The sequence below is a fragment of the Podarcis melisellensis genome, assembly GCF_964234715.1.
Source record: "Podarcis melisellensis genome assembly, chromosome: 10".
NCBI lineage: Eukaryota > Metazoa > Chordata > Lepidosauria > Squamata > Lacertidae > Podarcis > Podarcis melisellensis.
The window spans coordinates 19,998,790-20,016,758 of record NC_138542.1 but is presented as its reverse complement, the minus strand read 5'-3'; the positions used below and the strand labels follow the sequence as shown (position 1 = coordinate 20,016,758).

Genomic DNA, 17,969 nt, shown 5'->3' with positions numbered 1-17,969 from the left:
TGTTAGGAAATAAATCAAGTCTCTTTTTTTTCTTGCTTACTTTAAGTGAAGAAAATGACTATTTCTGCATGTGTATTTTGTGTTTTTTTTGCCCTCAAAGGCATGGAGGAGTGACAGCAGGTACTTTCTGTGCATTAACGACACTAATGCATCAGCTAGAAAATGAAAACTGTGTGGATGTTTATCACGTAGCTAAGATGATAAATCTGATGAGGCCTGGAGTCTTCACAGACATTGTAAGTAAATAAATAAATATCTGGCACAATTTTCTTATGTGTTATGAAATTCCCATCAAGGAAAGAATCACATTATATGCTTTTTATTTTTACTTACCTCTGTATTACATTTATATCCCACCTCTTCTCCAAAGAGCTCATGGGTACACGGTTCTTTTTTCCATATTTTATCCTCACGAAAATCTGAGGTAGCCTAGGCTGAGAGATTTTGATTGACTCAACTCAGCAAGCTTCATAGCTAGGCTATGATTTGAACCCTGGTCTCCTTAGTCCTAGTTCAACACTCTGACCACCAAATAATGGCTCTATAAAAAAATAGGGTTAAAACTATGGTAATTGAGTGTTACATAATTCCCCAGGTAATAATAAGAATTACATAAAGGTTGGATATATTCTTCACCAGCTACCATCTTATTTTGCTTTGCTAGCCAGCCTTCCAGCATAGCATTTAATGACTCGGAAAGGTGTTTTAAGGTCCCCATGTCATTCTAATTCAGGGAAACATTCTTAAACCACTCTTCCTTGCCATAGCAATCCAGAGTCAGTTACACAGAGGTTAAAATACAACATGTCTAGTAAAGCAGCAGGAATAAAATACCTGGCATCACAGAGACTAATATCTATCAAGGGCCTGTTCAAAATTCGTAAGGAGTTTCTGCCAGTACTATCTCAGATGAGAGGGAATTGCATAACTGAGGCATCATCTAAAAAGGCTTTGCATAAAGGGTGTGTGGGTGTGTTTCTGCAATATTTGGGGTTCCCTGAGCACCCCATTCTTTCTCACAGACAATATGTTTCTGAATGCCAGTTGCTGGAAACCTCAGGAGGGAGAGTTGTCATGTACAGTGGTTCCTCGGAAGTCAAACGGAATCTGTTCTGGAAGTCCGTTCGACTTCGAAAACAAAGGTGCAGCTTCCGATTGGCTGCAGGAAGCTCTTGCAGCCAATCTGAAGCCATGGAAGCCGCGTCAGACGTTCAGGTTCCAAAAAACATTCGCAAACCAGAACACTCACTTCCGGGTTTGCGGCGTTCGGGAGCCAAAACGTTCAACTTGCAAGGCGTTCGGGATCCAAGGTACGACTGTACTCAGGCCCTGCTTAGGGGTTTCCCACACAGGCTGGCCAATGTGAGAGCAGAATACTGGCCTTATCCAGCAGGCTCTTGTTATGTTCACCCTATTTTGGCTACAATATGACCACCACTCACCAGCTGAGCTTGCAAATGGGCTGTGGGGGGTGTGATTCTTATTGTTTGGACCAACCACACTAACCTTCTACTTTACCCCACCCGCTTTTAGGACCAGTATCAGTTCCTCTACAAAACTATTCTCAGTCTTGTTAGCTCAAGGCAAGAAGAAAACCCTTCAGTATCTATAGACAGTAATGGTTCAGCTTTACCAGACGGCAACGCAGCGGAAAGCTTGGAATCTTTAGTTTGACTATGAACGGAACATGGCAGTGGTTATCAAGAGCTGGAAATTTCACTACTGTTGCTTTTAATTTTTAAAAATTGTGTGGGGCGGTGAGGGTGAGGTGGGGTTGGAAGAAACGTCCAGCTATTCGATAATCTTTTTATTTCCCTTCTTCAAAAGAAACTGTTGTTACAAATGGCTCTATTACTGAACTTATATCATTAACTATGTGTGCCTTTTTGAAAGACTCATTGTAATGCATTTTGTTATGTTTCAACTAATTTGATTGAACTATACTGTGTTTCTAAGAATGAAACTGTGGTCTCTTTTACAGTAATAGTTTCTAATTTCTTTGGTTTTATTTTAAATTATTTTTTAAATCATAACTATAGATCCTAAAGTTCCTAGCAACAAATGTCATGTTTCAGTATCCCTTTACTTGCTGTTATTTATAGGATTCCTTACATTTGCTAGAAATCTAACTTTTAATATGGTAGAATGTAAATATAATTCTCTTCTCTGTAATATTCAACATTTTAAAACTTTTGGTAGGCATTTAGAATAGCTGATACTTACTGTAAATATTTCTAGAGTGGATTCCATGGACCAAATTTATATTTATAATTGTAGATTTTTATATTTTACTACAAAGTCAGTTTTCTAGTTCTGTGTAATTGCATTGTTAAAATGATGTAGTTCAGTACCTGTTTTTAATTTTAACAAAAACAAAAAAACTTCTGATATATTATCCCATGCATCCTAAGTGAGTAACCATATCTCTGCATGCAGTTTTAACTTTTGTGGGAAATTGAAATACACTTGTTTTGAAATAAGAAGTTTCTATGAGAATAACATCTGTACTCAGCATTGTTTAAAGTGTTTTTATCCAAGGCATTGCAAAATAAATATCAATATTCCAACTACTGTAAATATATATATGCTTTAAACAAGATCCGCCTCATCAGTGCTGAACATCCAATATTGCAGAATCAAGTTTCACTCCCAGTGGGGGGTGTCTGTTCATTTTTTCCAAGGGCAGAATAGATTTCAGTGGGGAGGGGGAAGCAGGGTAAAAAATAATAATCAGTAAATATATTAAATACAAGATACTACAGACCCCCTTACCACAATTAAAACCAATGGGAGCAGAACATGAATTAAACCATACCCAATGGTCTAAACCGCCATTCAAATCCATCTCAGCCAAAAGAAGAGAACTTACTCTAACGCCATGGAAACTGGACAGATACACCCAGGAACTTCATCTAAATGCTGGAGAGGCTGCACCAGAATAGGCATGTACCTCTACATGTGGCGGGAATGCCAGAAAGTCCAACCCTTCTGGATATCAGTACTGCAGGAAATTTCCAAGATAACAAGAAGCAACTCTAGAACTCGCCCTATTAAATATCTTCCAGGAGTTTGCACATGAACGCATAAGTCACTCTCAACCACTAGAAGTATCACAACTAGACACTGGAAGGACCTACCAGGAGTGTACATAGACCACTGGTACCAAAACGTATGGGAAACCACCCTACTAGAAAAGTTAACCAACAAACTCAAAGCAGCACGGGGACAAGCTATGGAGGATGCCTTCACCCTAGTATGGTTCCCTTGTATTACATCCGCAGCACAACAGGACAATGGGCCTGTCCCCTCCAACAGTATACAAATCAATATGGCCCACCTGACCCAACAACCTAGCCCACCTCCCTCACACAAATAAGCCACACCACAATGAACTAAACACAACCAACCAAGCTCATCAATAAAAATAAATACACAAACAAAGGACAAAACCCATGTGATGCTGACACTATGAATAGGCAATAGAACAATATCCCCCTCCCCAACTGCAAGATGTCTATTTTTTAACAGTTTGGTGAGAGACATTTTTGTCATAGACTATAAATTGAAAGCGGAGACAATAGACGTACCGTTCCTCATTTATCTGTTTGCTATGTAAAAAAAAAAATCAAATTTCCTTTTCCAGCCATGGCCCCGTCCACCGTCCCTCAGACTATGTGGTGGGCCAGACTATATTTTGGAGAAAAAATATGAACAAATTCCTATGCCCCACAAATAACCCAGAAATGCATTTTAAATAAAAGCACACATTCTACTCATGTAAATACACCAGGCAGGCCCCACAAACAACCCAGAGATGCATTTTAAATGAAAGGACACATTCTACTCATGTAAAAACACGCTGATTCCAGGACCGTCTGTGGGCTGGATTGAGAAGGCGATTGGGCCGCATCCTGCCCACGAGCTTTAGGTTACCTACTCTAGTCTGAGCAGCTACCATACAAGACTCTGAGCTGCCTTCAAAAAGAAAGTTAATCCAAATTTGCATTTAAAGTACATACCGGAGGGGAGGGCAGCTTTTATGTTCCAGATGCACGGCCTAAAAAGGCAAAACAATTTTCACTGGGACAGTTCATCCTGCCCCCTTATTTGTTCCAAAACAAGCACTGAGCATAAGCAGCCCCAATAATTCTTCTTCATAATATCCCTGGGGATGTAAGTGCCACAGGGTTAATTTTGATCTTATGGCTGCTTCTATAACCCCATTTCCTAATCCTCTTTCCTTCTATTTTCTCTCCCAACCCATAATCCTAGGGCACAGAGCAATTCAGATAATCAATGAGGATATAATGATCTTGTGCACCACTTATTTGACCCAGGAAAATCAACCTGGTTGTGAACTAAAGTTGCAATCCTAAAATCACTTACTATGGCGCAAATGGCCCCCTTTAGAATGTTACACTAAGGTAGCCACCTTTATGCAAAATTTCATTGAAGGGGTCTTATTTTAAGTAAGTAAATAAATAAAAGAAATCAAGGAATTGTCTGCTGTTTGCAAGGTCTCCTTCCATCAACATCTGTAATCACATTCATCATTTTAGCATGCTGACTAGTTATTTAAACATAAGTCCTTGGAATAATCTCTTTAGCAACACATTGGGTTTTGATCTGGGGCAAAAAGGAATAAGAAATCTTTCATAATCTTCAACTTGTCCTGGATTATTCATTTTAATAAATGTGCATCGGTTCCTAAATTGAGCTAGCAAACAGTCTCAGACAAAAATGACATATTCTAATTAATTTTTATTGTAATCCATGCTGCAGACTCAAAAGATGCAGAGCCTACTTTGGTAAACTGGGTCAAGTGTAGAAAAGATGCTGTTGCACTTATCGCAAGTCTGCCAAGACATCTTTAACTAGCAATGCCTATTTAACTTTTGTTTGCCTTTCTCAGACTACAAAAAAATGCAAACTTGACAATAGCTACCTAGTTAGTACGAACACAGGACAGGACAGCATTGAAGTAACAACAAAAATGGAAAACCAGGAAGTGAACTTGAGATGGGTGCCAGGAAAAGATTTATCCAGGTTGCAATCCTACACTCATTTGGGAGTAAACTCTGCAGAACTTAGTGGTACTCGCTTCTGAGTAAACCTGCATGGGATCACATTTGCCTGACACATTTCAAAAGCACAGTCATCTAGGAAAATCAACATTTTGTAATGATGCCACTTTTAACTTCAATGAGAATGTTGAAATTGTCGCCATTTGACAAAATGTTGTCTGTTTTCTTACATTGATTCTTGTTTTGTACTATAGCTCGTCACCTGACAGGCATCCTGGGCTCAGCTACAGAACTGAAAATAAAACATTTTACATGTGTTGTAAAGTGCAATATACAAATGTGACACTAGATGCAATATACAAATGTGACACATAGACTGAGCTATGCAAAATTCAATGTATTTTTCAAAAGGTTTTTTTAAAAAAGCATTTTCACAGTGTTTTTCATGTGTGTCTCAATTCCACCCCTGTCAAAATGTGATGGGAAACTTAATAGGTGCTTTTCTTGGCACAGGTTTGAGGTAAAGAATATAAGAAGAATCTGGCCAGATCCACCTAATTTTGCTTCCCATCAGGTCAGCCAAATGCCTCCAGATAACCTACAAACCATCAGTTTTCATGGCTATGATTCCTGTAGGTTACATAGCACCTTGACTACTAGCAGAATAACAAATCTAGCCATTGAAAGGAGACTTACATTTTCTCTCTCTCTCTCACACACACACACACGTGCTTTTCTACAATAAAACAACCTTCACCCCTAAACTACATTTTCCCACACATGCTAAACAAATTTCATTTACCCAAGCAGCTTTAAAAACTCCCAGAAAGATATTCCACTACCTCACTAACCTTAACGTTCACAGCTCAAAACAATCAGCAAACATCAAACTGACAAGATTCACACACCAACAGCATGCAAGGCCAGGGTTGCCAACTTATGGCACCAACAAAGGCTTACTGGAGCCCTGGGCAGGTGCCAAAGATTCTGAGCTTTCATTTCTTTAAAATAGTAAGTCTCTAGCCCAGGGATCAGCAACCTTTTTCAGCCATGGGCCAGTCCACTGCCCCTCAGACCATGTGATGGGCCGGACTATATTTTGAAAAAAAATATGAACAAATTCCTATGCCCCAGAAATAACACAGAGATGCATTTTAAATAAAAGCACACATTCTACTCATGTAAAAACGCGCTGATTCCTGGACAGTCCGCGGGCCGGATTTAGAAGGTGATTGGGCCGCATCCGGCCCCCGGGCCTTAGGTTGCCTACCCCTGCTCTAGCCCTTCTAAAAAGCTATGGTGCAACTTTCAAAGAGATTTCTGTGAAATGAGTTTGGTGTTACCACCTCGTAAACTTTTCTTGGTCCCGAGAAGCACTCTGATAGACAGCAGCAGCATCAGTGTGAGTGAAATTAATGTTGTGTGATCGCCACAATCGGAAGAGCAGAACTTGGCTAACTTCCCATGCTAAACAGATTGTCAGGGGTGACTAACTTTGTGTTATGCCACCACCACCTGCTATAGCATCTATTTTGTGACTGGGGCCCCCGGTACTCTCTCAGAATTTGAAATGTGTGCATTTCAAAAAAGTTCCTGGCCCCTGCAAAACCTCTAGAAGGTCCTGCAGCTTGCTTACACAAAGATTTCATCTTCTCAGCCCCTTTGCAGTTCTGTATCTTACACTCACACAGCTTTGATCCACGTGAAAGGAGACAAGTATAAATGAAAGTCAAAAGTTTTTAATTGAAAATGGCATCGCAGAAGCAGCACAGGATTTACCCAAACCCAATACAGCACATAAAAATACACTTTGACCTTGCTAAGAAAAGGATACTGAAAAGAAATGCAGACACAAACTTTTTCCGTGATCCGGGCTCTAAGTGATGCGATTTCACTTGTCCCTTTCCAGACCTGCAAACTGAAAGTATTAGGTCATATAAAAGGAGTTTCCATGAAAAGAAACTTCTTGCCTGGGGGAGTTGGATGAGCGGTGGGAAGAGGACATGCATTGGGTTTTTAATTCTAAAATAAAAGTCATAAACAGCCTATTAGAACTGAAAAGGTGCCCAATTGCTAAAAAAACACACCAAAAAAACAGAAGGGATGCTTCCATGCCAAAGGGGTGTGTGTGTGGCTTTCTGTGTCCTACATTGAGGGAGAAAGTGAGAGCCCCAAAGGTAGTAAACCAGACTATGGCAAGAAGACTGAAAAGGATACCCAGCCAGCAGGGGGTTTGTGTGTTCCCTTCATCAGGGTTGGCACTGGAAATGTGGTATTTCACAGAGCAAACTGAAAAGAAGCCATCTTCCCCTTAGTCAACCCTCCAAGCTATTTAAGAGGGCTGAATCCTGCCACCAGCCAAACTGGTCTGGTATACAAACTCCACCACAGCAGTCGGGCTAGGTTAGCTCTAAAACCTGTTGAACTTATTTCTTCCTCATGTTTCTTGCAGCACATTCCTGTACGCAGACATATTCTGTAAGAACACAGGTAGATGACTTAAGTTAATACCTTCTTGATTGCTCTCAAACAGACCTTTCTTTACTGTAAGGAAGTTAGAGGATTGTGAGGCATAGCTTGCCCTTCATTCAAACATGTGGCAAGAGATTTCTAGGCTGGCAGTCCCCTGATTCGAACACAGAACATGTATAAGTCAGAATTCAAATGAAACATTAAATCATTTTCACTCTACCACTTTCCTACGGCTTCTTCTCTGTGAAAAGTACATGTTTTCGACAACGGTTATTTCATTTTATAGTTCATTTCCTCGGTTCATTTTGCCCAAAAGAAACAGGAGTTTTATAACAAAACTAGAGCTCCATCTACATTTTCAACTCGTTACTAAAGAGATCGTGCCAGAGGTGACAATTATTTTTTGGCAATTCACCCTCGAGAGAGATGTCTGACAAATCCAGAGTACCGGAGGCAAACAGAAGGAAAATCTTTTTAGCAAGATTTCAACTTGAAAATTAAACAATGGCATGGTTCACATGCAATAGCGAACTGCAATAATGAAGACAAGCCACAAGGAGTCTTGGGCTCCCACAACCTACACTTTAGTTTTTACATCTAAACCTTGAACTCTGTTTTATCTTAATCACAGTTGGTGAAAATAAGGCCGCTTCAAGAACTGTAGCTTGACTAAGCATGGTTCAGACTAAGCGGTCAATCTAGGTCTGGGCAACATGGAAAGCTGCAGCTATAATCTAAGTCTGCATCAGAAATGAAAGTTTCCAAACTCTCCTTCAAGACTGCATTGCAGGAAGAGAATGGAGCATGCAAACCCAAGACTCGCTGTGGCTCATGTGCTAACCCATAACCCATAAGTTTAGCATTACATGCAAAAGACAACCAGTAAGTTCCAGAAGCCGAATTCCATATAATAACCAGTTCATGTGATGCATTCCATGTATCCCTGGTGCTTACAATGAACGCATACCAAAGCAGTTGGGCTCTCTATGACCTTATTTTTTCCAGGAAGAAAATGACCTTTTATTCATTTATTGATGCAAAGACATTGGGTGCCTCACTGTATCTGGAATGTCTCCATTTAAAACTACCAGATATGAGTGATTATAAGGCAGAGAAATGGTCATAGTTAACAAGCCCAGTATGCCGAAATGTCCTATTATTGTTTTGGGTGAGGTTGATTGGAAAGGCAACTGCAGAACAAGAACACTTAGGCATTTCTCTCAAAAGGACAGTGCACACAGCACAAAAACTGCATCTAAAATATTGCTGTACCTCACAAGCATATAAAGATGAGGCACAATGTAATAGTTTCACAGAATATATAGTAGAGAAACTAAAGGCCTGTAGCAACAAGCTGCAATGCACTGTCTTTCCATAGCTTAGGTCCGTTTTGGATATTAACCAGGAGATTGAAGCATGGTTTCAAACAATACAAAATTTGGCACATGTGAAACTATATTTGACATAGGATACAGAGAATGCTATTTTCCAAGTTCTCACATCAAATATGATACTAAAGTGTTCTAAAGAATCATGTTTTTCCCAAATAAATACATACATACATACTGTTGATGTGATTTTCTAAGCACTATAGTGCAAATTAAAATGAGTTTCCACTTTTGATTATGATATAAGCCCCCTTCAGGTATCATGATCAGGTTAAAGTAAACATCTAGGTGGGGCAAATGATACTAGCTCCACCATTGCGGTTGTTATACTTGTCACCTTCCAGTTTGTGGAAAGTGACGGTCTGCAGCAAATTCGTGAAGGTGCCTCAAATTTTAGTACCCGGCAAAGTTAGGAGGCCGCAGAAGTTATTCTCCTCCTGCCCCCCACATTTACTTTAACCTAACTGGAACACCTGATGAGGACGAGAGAGAGAGAGAGAGAGAGAGAGAGAGAGAGAGAGAGAGAGAGAGAGAAAGAGAGAGAGAACACACAACTCCTATGGCTATGTCTGCCATGAAAGGATTTTCAGACCACTGGTCTATGTGACCCTTTATCTTCTGTCTGGAAAAAGGTCTTCAGTCCTAGGCACAGGCCTTTCTTGTTCTTTCTTCCAAAGATCCTTTTACGAGGTGGTGCCAGGGCTGAGCTATGGCCTCTGAAAACCGCATGATGGGATCCATGTAGGGTACAGATGCATGCGGTTCCAGCACACATCTGGCTCCATGGCCATCAGGGAAGTAGGAACTCTTGAGGTGCGTATTTGTGGGAGGGCTGCCCCATATGCATTCTGAGAAGGCCGAGGACACCATAAAATGACTGCTATTTTGTGGGGGAAAACACCTCCTGGACTTTAAACAGAAGCTCTTCATAGTCTGTATCAGAACCTTAGGCCGACTACACATATGATGAACAGAATGGGGAAAGCAACAAATATTACAATTTTCTTCTTGTCACATATTTGGGGTCAATGTTCCATTTAAAAATGAAGTCTTGAACTCACTACATTCAGCAATGTTGCAGCATTTAGGACACGAGTAAAAACATTTTGGCATCATTTGAAGAGTCCTGCGCTCCTCTGCTATGATTGGACACCTGTTCTCCACCTGAAAGCTTTACAAATCACCTTTGCAGGGCAACCTGCTCAGAAGTAAGCCAAACTGAATTACATGAATTACTTCCAGGTCAAGAGTGGGTTGAATCCCAGTCTGTAAAAAAAAAGGCATACAGCACAACTCACCTGGAATTTCTCTTGTTGAAGTTTCACTAAAGCAGACTGGCACTGCATACAAGAGAACAGTTCTGCTGTTGTGTAGCTGCTATTCATTTCAATGGGCTCCGGACAGGGAAGACTTTCAGGGAAATAGTGCCTACGGACAACTATTATTAGGCTTCGAAATGTGCGTGCAAAACTACAGGCTGGAAAAAAGGAGGGTAGAAAATATGTCTCCTTTATTGTTTGATAACGCTCTGGGTACTGTAGGTAATTCCTTCAGCTCGAACACGTTCGAGTATTGGTCCATAAATATTCTTGGTTAATGGGATGACCATGCCTTTGGTGTCAATTTCTCCTGGAACAGAAAGAGAAAAATGTCACTGTTATCATTAATTAAATTTGCATACCACCCCGTCATTTGAAGATCACAGGGCGATTCGCAACCTAAAACTTCAAAATACATAATGAAACAAAAGCAGGAGGAAAACAAACCAATAACCTCCTTCCACAGATACATTTAAAAGGTCAGGGCATGTTAATTAGCCTGGTTGAAGAGAAACATTTTCGCCTGGCGCCTAAAGCTATGTAATGAAGGTGTCCAGCAAGCCTCTCTGAGGAGAGCGTTCCACAAATGGGGGAGCCAACCTAAAAAAGGCCATTCCTATGTTGCCACCCTCCAGATCTCTTGTATTTTATTAACTCTTCTTTAAAGGAGATATAGAGAAAAAAGCAACCTGTACAGCAATTATTTTAAAGCATTACAGTGCAATCCTAACCACGTTTTCTTAGAAGTATGTCCTATTTAATTTAACGGGGTCGGGTAAGTGGAGTGAGAAGGATTGCAGCCTCACTAAAATGAAGCCCTGGCACTCTGCTCACAGTGGAACAGCGAAATTACGTGCGCTTATAGCAGGCTTCCCCAACGTGGGGTGCTTCAAAAGTTGTTGGACTCCAACTCATATCAGCCCCAGTCAGCATGTCCAAGAGACAGGGATAACTGGAGATGTAGTCCAACAGCATCTGAAAGGGTTCAGTTGGGAGGAACTGAGCACGAGAGATCTACCAATTCTTAAAACAAACCAGTTCCTCTTACACTTACAGTTTACAGCTGCAAGCCAAGGGGTAAAAGGTAAAGGTAAAGGGACCCCTGACCATTAGGTCCAGTCGTGACAGACTCTGGGGTTGCGGCGCTCATCTTGCTTTACTGGCTGAGGGAGCCGGCATACAGCTTCTGGGTCATGTGGCCAGCATGACTAAGCCGCTTCTGGCGAACCAGAGCAGCACACGGAAACGCTGTTTACCTTCCCGCTGGAGCAGTACCTATTTATCTACTTGCACTTTGACGTGTTTTCGAACTGCTATGTTGGCAGGAGCAGGGACCGAGCAACGGGAGCTCACCCCGTCGCAGGGATTCGAACCACCGACCTTCTGATCGGCAAGTCCTAGGCTCTGTGGTTTAACCCACAGTGGCACCTGTGTCCCCTAGGCCGAGGGGACCCTGCACAAAATCTTGTGAGGTCCCTCCTCTTTGGCAGGCAGCAATACTCTGAGCAAAGCTATAAGGAGTTCCAGATGGCAGAGTCTACCTGCATTTTATATTATTCATTATTGCAATTAACCGCTTTCCTCATATAAATGGCCCCAAACACCTTACAAAAACAGTATGAACGCTAAAATCAATTATAACAAACACAAACACACTTCCCTACAGAGTGCCAAGGAGTGTGGGGCTCCGGGACACATAACAACATTGGGTCCTGCTGGGTGCTGGGACCCTGAAATTGGCCCAAGCAGTGACATGATGGATGTCACATGGGTGATAAGGATCTTAGCACACAAAACTGTGGTGAATGTGAGGACTACAATGAACTGCATGACCATAGAAACACTGTGATGAACTTAAGATTTATAATTCACACTTATAAATGAGGAGTGGGGTGTTTTCTTTGGTGGGGGGGTGGGATAAAAAAGTGCTGGAAGTCTTATCTATCTCAATTTTGCTAGCACAAAATGGCTCCCATGGGGAGCAAAAAACAGAAGTGCCAGTACTCCATACTGGTGAATGTTGTCATGTACAAACACACACACACACAAAAGCCCCACAAGTGATTATTAATAGGGATATTAATAATGTTGATGCAGCCTTTTAAGAATTATTAAAAGTATTGCTTAAAACAATACTTGCACATTTGACGACTACTTAAAAGACCCTCACATCTCAGGTGTACCACACAACTTAGAAAGAACCGTACGTACCATCAAGAACCATCTTTGCTGCAATAGCAGTCGGGTACCCTACAGTTTTAGCCATTGCGGAATATCCTTTATCGTCTCCATACACCACAAGATTGACATATTTGTCTTCCAAATGACCGGACGGATGTTTGATTCCTATTTCATTCCTCATGACTATCATATCGCGCTCTCCGGGACCTAAGGGAAAGACAGAAATATGTTGCTTTTTCTGTTGTCAGAAAAGATGAACAAGCTGTAGCTTTAACAGTGAATTGCACGACACCCAAGAAAAACTCAGTGTGTGAAAGATGCCACCCCTGTTCTCCTTAGCTCTGCTTTGGATTGCAAAGGAAATTCATCTTTCTGCCTCCCAAATGTAGAACGTTGCAGAATGTAACATAACTGATGTAGAGATCTCCACCAATATCTGGTTGTGGCCAGCCAGAAATAAAATATAAAAATAAATTGGATGGGGTTGGGAAGCTATATAGTCTTGACTGAAGGAACAAAATGAAGTTGCTTGTTTTAGTATTCTGGCCTAGACATGCTAAAGTGGTTGAGGGCAGCCCTTAGCAATTGGGGGGGGGGCAGCAACATACCGTATTTTTTGCTCTATAAGACTCACTTTTTCCCTCCTAAAAAGTAAGGGGAAATGTGTGTGCGTCTTATGGAGCTAATGCAGGCTGCGCAGCTATCCCAGAAGCCAGAACAGCAAGAGGAATTGCTGCTTTCACTGCGCAGCGATCCCTCTTGCTCTTCTGGCTTCTGAGATTCAGAATATTTTTTTTCTTGTTTTCCTCCTCCAAAAACTAGGTGCGTCTTGTGGTCTCGTGCGTCTTATAGAGCGAAAAATACGGTAATTTGTTTAGCTTCCCGCACAAGGTGGAGAGATCAATACAAAAATACAGCCGGATTGATATTATATATTAGTATACATAATATTATTTATTATCATTATTTATTAGATTTGTATACCTGTAGATCTCAGGGGAATTTACATAAAATTGCAATATAAGCAACACAAAAGACATAATAAAAATAGGAACAGAAACAAACCAAACAACCCTCCCCCTTCCACAAGCACATTTAAAAGGGCATCGGATGTCAATCAACCAAAGACCCGGTTTAAAATGGTGTATAATGAAGGCACCAGGCGAACTTCCCCAGGGAGAGCATTCCACAGATGGGGAGCCACTGCAGAGAAGGCCCGTTCTCGTGTTGCCACCCTCCGGACCTCTCAAGGAGGCGGCACATGAAGGAGGGCCTCAGAAAGTGATCTCAGGGTTTGAGTAAGTTCATATGGGGAGAGGCAGTCCGTGAAGTACTGCAGTCCTGAGCCATTTAAGGATTTATAGGCCAAAGCCAGGATGAGCAGAGAGTGTTTCACATACCATAGGATAGCTTGGCCTCCATGTGTTTCGCTAGTGCGCCGACTATTGTTTCTGCTATTGGAACGGGCTCATCTCCAAGTAACCCCAGCCTGAAAGAGCAAGGACAAGGCACCATTGGTCAGAAAAAGCCCAGGACCTTCTCCCCAAAAACTGAGAGCAGTGGCTTGAGCCCGTGATCGCAAACCGAGAAGAATGGGATGCCACCACATCACAATTTGGGTCAGGCAACCGATGTGTCAGGAGAGAAAGCGAAGCAGATGCAACGATCCTCCTCACATCTTAATTGGCATCTTTATTACAGTGCCATGCCCTGGGGCTACACCTCCAGTGTTGCCATGCAGAACCAAACTTCTGCAATCAGCTTGCATTTTCCTTTTCAGTTTTTACTTACGTTCTATCAAGATATATGCAGAGAACAGAGAAGGTTAAGTACACCCGATTATGTCACAGTAATTATTTTGATTGCCGTTACTCCTTTATTGGATTTGCTTGTTTTATAATCTTATTCTCTCGTTAGGCATTTGTGGCCTTGCAGCCAAAATGAAGCATGCAAATGAAGAACAGTATCACATAACAACATCATCAAGCCAGAGGCCTACATGCAAATTGAGCTGCTGAACATTGCAGTTTCACACCAGATGTTTCACTTTGAAATATGCTTTTAAGAAATGGGAAGAGGAGGAGTTTGGATTTGATATCCTGCTTTATCACTACCCGAAGGAGTCACAAAGTGACTAACCTTCTCCTTTCCCTTCCTCCCCCACAACAAACACTCTGTGAGGTGAGTGGGGCTGAGAGACTTCAAAGAAGTGTGACTAGCCCAAGGTCACCCAGCAGCTGCATGTGGAGGAGCTGGGAAGCGAACCCGGTTCCCCAGATTACAAGTCCACCGCTCTTAACCACTACACCACACTGGCTCTCTGGGAATTGGCAGGCTACTCTTAGCCATTTTAACTAGTCTCATATGCCTGGATGATAGAAAGCAGGTCTGGCCTAAGTCATCTGAGCACCTGAGGCCAACCACAAAATGGCACTCGCCTCCCTGGCAGGGAAGGAGGAGGTGAGTAAAGATCCACATCAGAAACAAGTGGGGGAATGAAGATCTACATTGGGATCTGCTGCCCCTGTGGATATATGCTGCCTCACCTTATCTCATGACTGAGCTGGCTTTGCTAGAGAAGCACTTAAAAGGGAGGGGAAATGTGGGGAAAGGTCTATCCTGAAAGGTCAATCTCCTACCATTCGACTGCATCCAGCTGCCTTGCATCCTCATTCAGTTTATTGTAGACGGCATTTCGGAGATCATCGTATGTGGCAGACTGCTTAAGTCCAAGTAGCCTGCACATAAGTTCTTTCTGGGTATATATATAAAAAAATCAATAATAACAGATCACCATCCAATAGTCAGAACACTGAAAGTACAAGCATTTGCACCTTAAGAAAACTGCAGGTGACGAACACCAGCTTTTTCGTGCGGTAGTAGAAACAGTCCGCATTCAAAGCAGAAATGTGAAAAGGGCTGGGCTATGAGAAGGGTGGACGCGGATGGCGCTGTGGGTTAAACCACAGAGTCTAGGGCTTGCTGATCAGAAGATCAGCAGTTCGAATCCCCGCGACGGGGTGAGCTCCCGTTGCTCGGTCCCTGCTCCTGCCAACCTAGCAGTTCAAAAGCACGTCAAAGTGCAAGTAGATAAATAGGTACCACTCCAGCGGGAAGGTAAACGGCGTTTCCGTGCGCTGCTCTGGTTTGCCAGAAGCGGCTTAGTCATGCTGGCCACATGACCCCGAAGCTGTACGCCAGCTCCCCAGGCCAATAAAGCGAGATGAGCGCCGCAACCCCAGAGTCGGTCACAACTGGACCTAATGGTCAGGGGTCCCTTTACATTTATGAGACGGGCAGAAGGTACAGCCATTGGCTGTGCAAACAGAGCTTTGTTGTCAAGAATGGGATAGTCCACTGTTGTGTGAACACTGGATTTCAAAATAATTATAGGTGTAGATGGCAAAAATACAAAGCGAACCCATTTCACACATGCCTCAGCTGCAGACTTCTCTTGGACCACGAAAGCAACACTCACCCAGGTTATAGAAGCTGCTGTTGCACTGAGCATAGGACATGGCTCTGAATTTATCAGTCCTAGTTTCACAAAGCCTCCAATAGCTTTAGAATAACCCTGGAAGAACGGGGGGGGGAGGGGTTAGAAACTGCCACAGAACACAGGGATCAACATGCCAAACTCATATGTGACACCAGAAATCTACCAACATGGTTTCCCTCCCATTCCAACCTTTGAGCTTTCCTTCGATATGCCTGCATAGGTATTTCGACAGAAGGCAGCAAACGACATGCAACAAATCTGAAGACGGCTTTGGCACACACAGTTCTTGTGCAATAAGTGCCTTGCTGTGCTTTTCCTGCTCTTGTAAGCCACCCTGAAACTGGATAGGGTGCTATGCTAAAATAGTTTAAATAAAATAAAGAAGCATACATACAATTGTGCTGTCAGGCCATGGGTCAATCTAACCCAGAGGTGGAGAACTTGTGCCCCTCCTTATGTTGTTGGGACTCCAACTACAGCATGACCAATGGTTAGAGATCAGAGGTGGATAGTTCTGCATTCATTTTGGTATTTTATGTATTGTGACTTGCAGTTATTTTTATTGATCACAGTTTCGTAATTATTCATTGTAACGGTTAAGAGTGAATTCGTGTTTCGTTATTGTTTGCCGATGTTTCGAGAGTTAATTTTATTGTGCACTATTATAGTCTAATAATTATTGAATATTACTTTATTTGATAGAAGTCGTTCCATTTTAAAGTTATGTTTAATTGTGACTTTCTGTATGGGATCAGGTTATATTACAAGGCGCGAGTTCCTGGTTGCATATTTTGTTGCTGCAAACTGCCTTGTGTGTAGTAAAATAAAAAAGCAGTATACAAATTAAAGGTGAAGTGAAAATGAAAATTAGGGCAACGCGACCAGTTCCACTGCACTGGGTTCCCAGCCTAGGGGGCGCTGTAACTGCAACATGTTTGAACTGAGCAGGATGGAAGGCAAATTTAAGCCTCGCCACAGGGAACCATTGAATTTTGATAAAACAAAGTCCACCCCTGCGGGGATGATGGGAGTTGTAGCCCAACAGCATCTAGAGGGTCACAGATTAGCTAACCTTGATCTAACTCAATATTTCCTCCCCCGACTAGCAATTATTCTCCCAAGATCTCACATAAATATCTCACAGAACATTTTCACAGCACAAAGATTCTTTCCATTGACCCCAATACCTTGTGCATGCAAAGGGTGACCTACGGCTGATCAGTTTTTTTAATAATAATTTTTATTAGTTTTCAATTACACTAATCCAATAATAGCCTCATTATAACAGTGCTAAATTATAATACAATTATTAATACCAATCATTCACACACCAAATGATATAATTTAGGTGCCCCCCCCCCCGCGTGCTAGCATTGATGCTTTGATGATTTACTTTATTTCTGTGTTCCAAAATCTTATTAATTTCAATTATATTCCAGTCAAGATAACAATCCCTTATACAACAACTGCAATATTAACAACTTCCATTTGTCTTAACACATTAAATCAGTGCTTTTTTCTGGGGGGTGGGACATCAACACATTTTGTGAATCTTTGTACTTTTGTCTATTTACTGTATTTATTTTTCCCTATTTGAACTATAAAGTGATGATTTTCTTGAGTTAAAATAAGAGTACCCCCTAAATGTGTTTTTTAGAAAAAAGCACTGCGTTAAATGATTTATAAAACTACAGGTGAGATCACGGTTAAGGGCACGCAGGACAGTCTTCACCCGAAACTCACACAAAGAACCTCCCACCCCAGCCGAATTTTCTCTTAACGGATAAAAACCATAACATACGTTCACCTGGAATTCCCCATGACCTTCACGGTACCAAAGGTACTTACTCTGTATCGTAATGTTCCTCTTAAGAGAGTGTGAGCTGACTGAATGCCATAGGGTTTGGCATATTTTGTACTGTCCCTGTTTGGAAAACCTTCCAAATTTAATCCTGGGAAAAAATCCATGACAGTAACAGAATCAAGCAAAGCTCCTCCGGCTGGAATATTAATAATCTAAGGATTGTGAAAAACAATAGTCAGTACTATGTTTTATAACAGGAGTCCTCACAAGCACCAAGCCCCT

At 41.7% G+C, this 17,969-nt stretch overlaps 2 protein-coding genes across 9 annotated transcripts in view; one reads left to right on the top strand and one right to left on the bottom strand.

The window, feature by feature from the left end:
* The window catches only part of PTPRZ1 (protein tyrosine phosphatase receptor type Z1), a 120,772-nt gene extending 118,205 nt beyond the window's left edge, over positions 1–2,567 (top strand). For all 6 annotated transcript variants that reach the window (XM_081928818.1, XM_081928817.1, XM_081928816.1 and 3 more), the window contains 2 exons: positions 101–236; positions 1,534–2,567. In XM_081928818.1, coding sequence (XP_081784944.1) covers positions 101–236; positions 1,534–1,674 — 277 coding nt within the window. In that variant the 3' untranslated portion in view covers positions 1,675–2,567. The remainder of the gene's footprint in view (positions 1–100; positions 237–1,533) is intronic.
* A 5,186-nt stretch (positions 2,568–7,753) lies between these two features.
* Positions 7,754–17,969, bottom strand: part of AASS (aminoadipate-semialdehyde synthase) — a 39,820-nt gene continuing 29,604 nt past the window's right edge. For all 3 annotated transcript variants that reach the window (XM_081928837.1, XM_081928838.1, XM_081928836.1), the window contains 6 exons: positions 17,732–17,899; positions 15,863–15,958; positions 15,024–15,139; positions 13,785–13,873; positions 12,415–12,591; positions 7,754–10,513 (listed from right to left, as the gene is read on the bottom strand). In XM_081928837.1, coding sequence (XP_081784963.1) covers positions 10,395–10,513; positions 12,415–12,591; positions 13,785–13,873; positions 15,024–15,139; positions 15,863–15,958; positions 17,732–17,899 — 765 coding nt within the window. In that variant the 3' untranslated portion in view covers positions 7,754–10,394. The remainder of the gene's footprint in view (positions 10,514–12,414; positions 12,592–13,784; positions 13,874–15,023; positions 15,140–15,862; positions 15,959–17,731; positions 17,900–17,969) is intronic.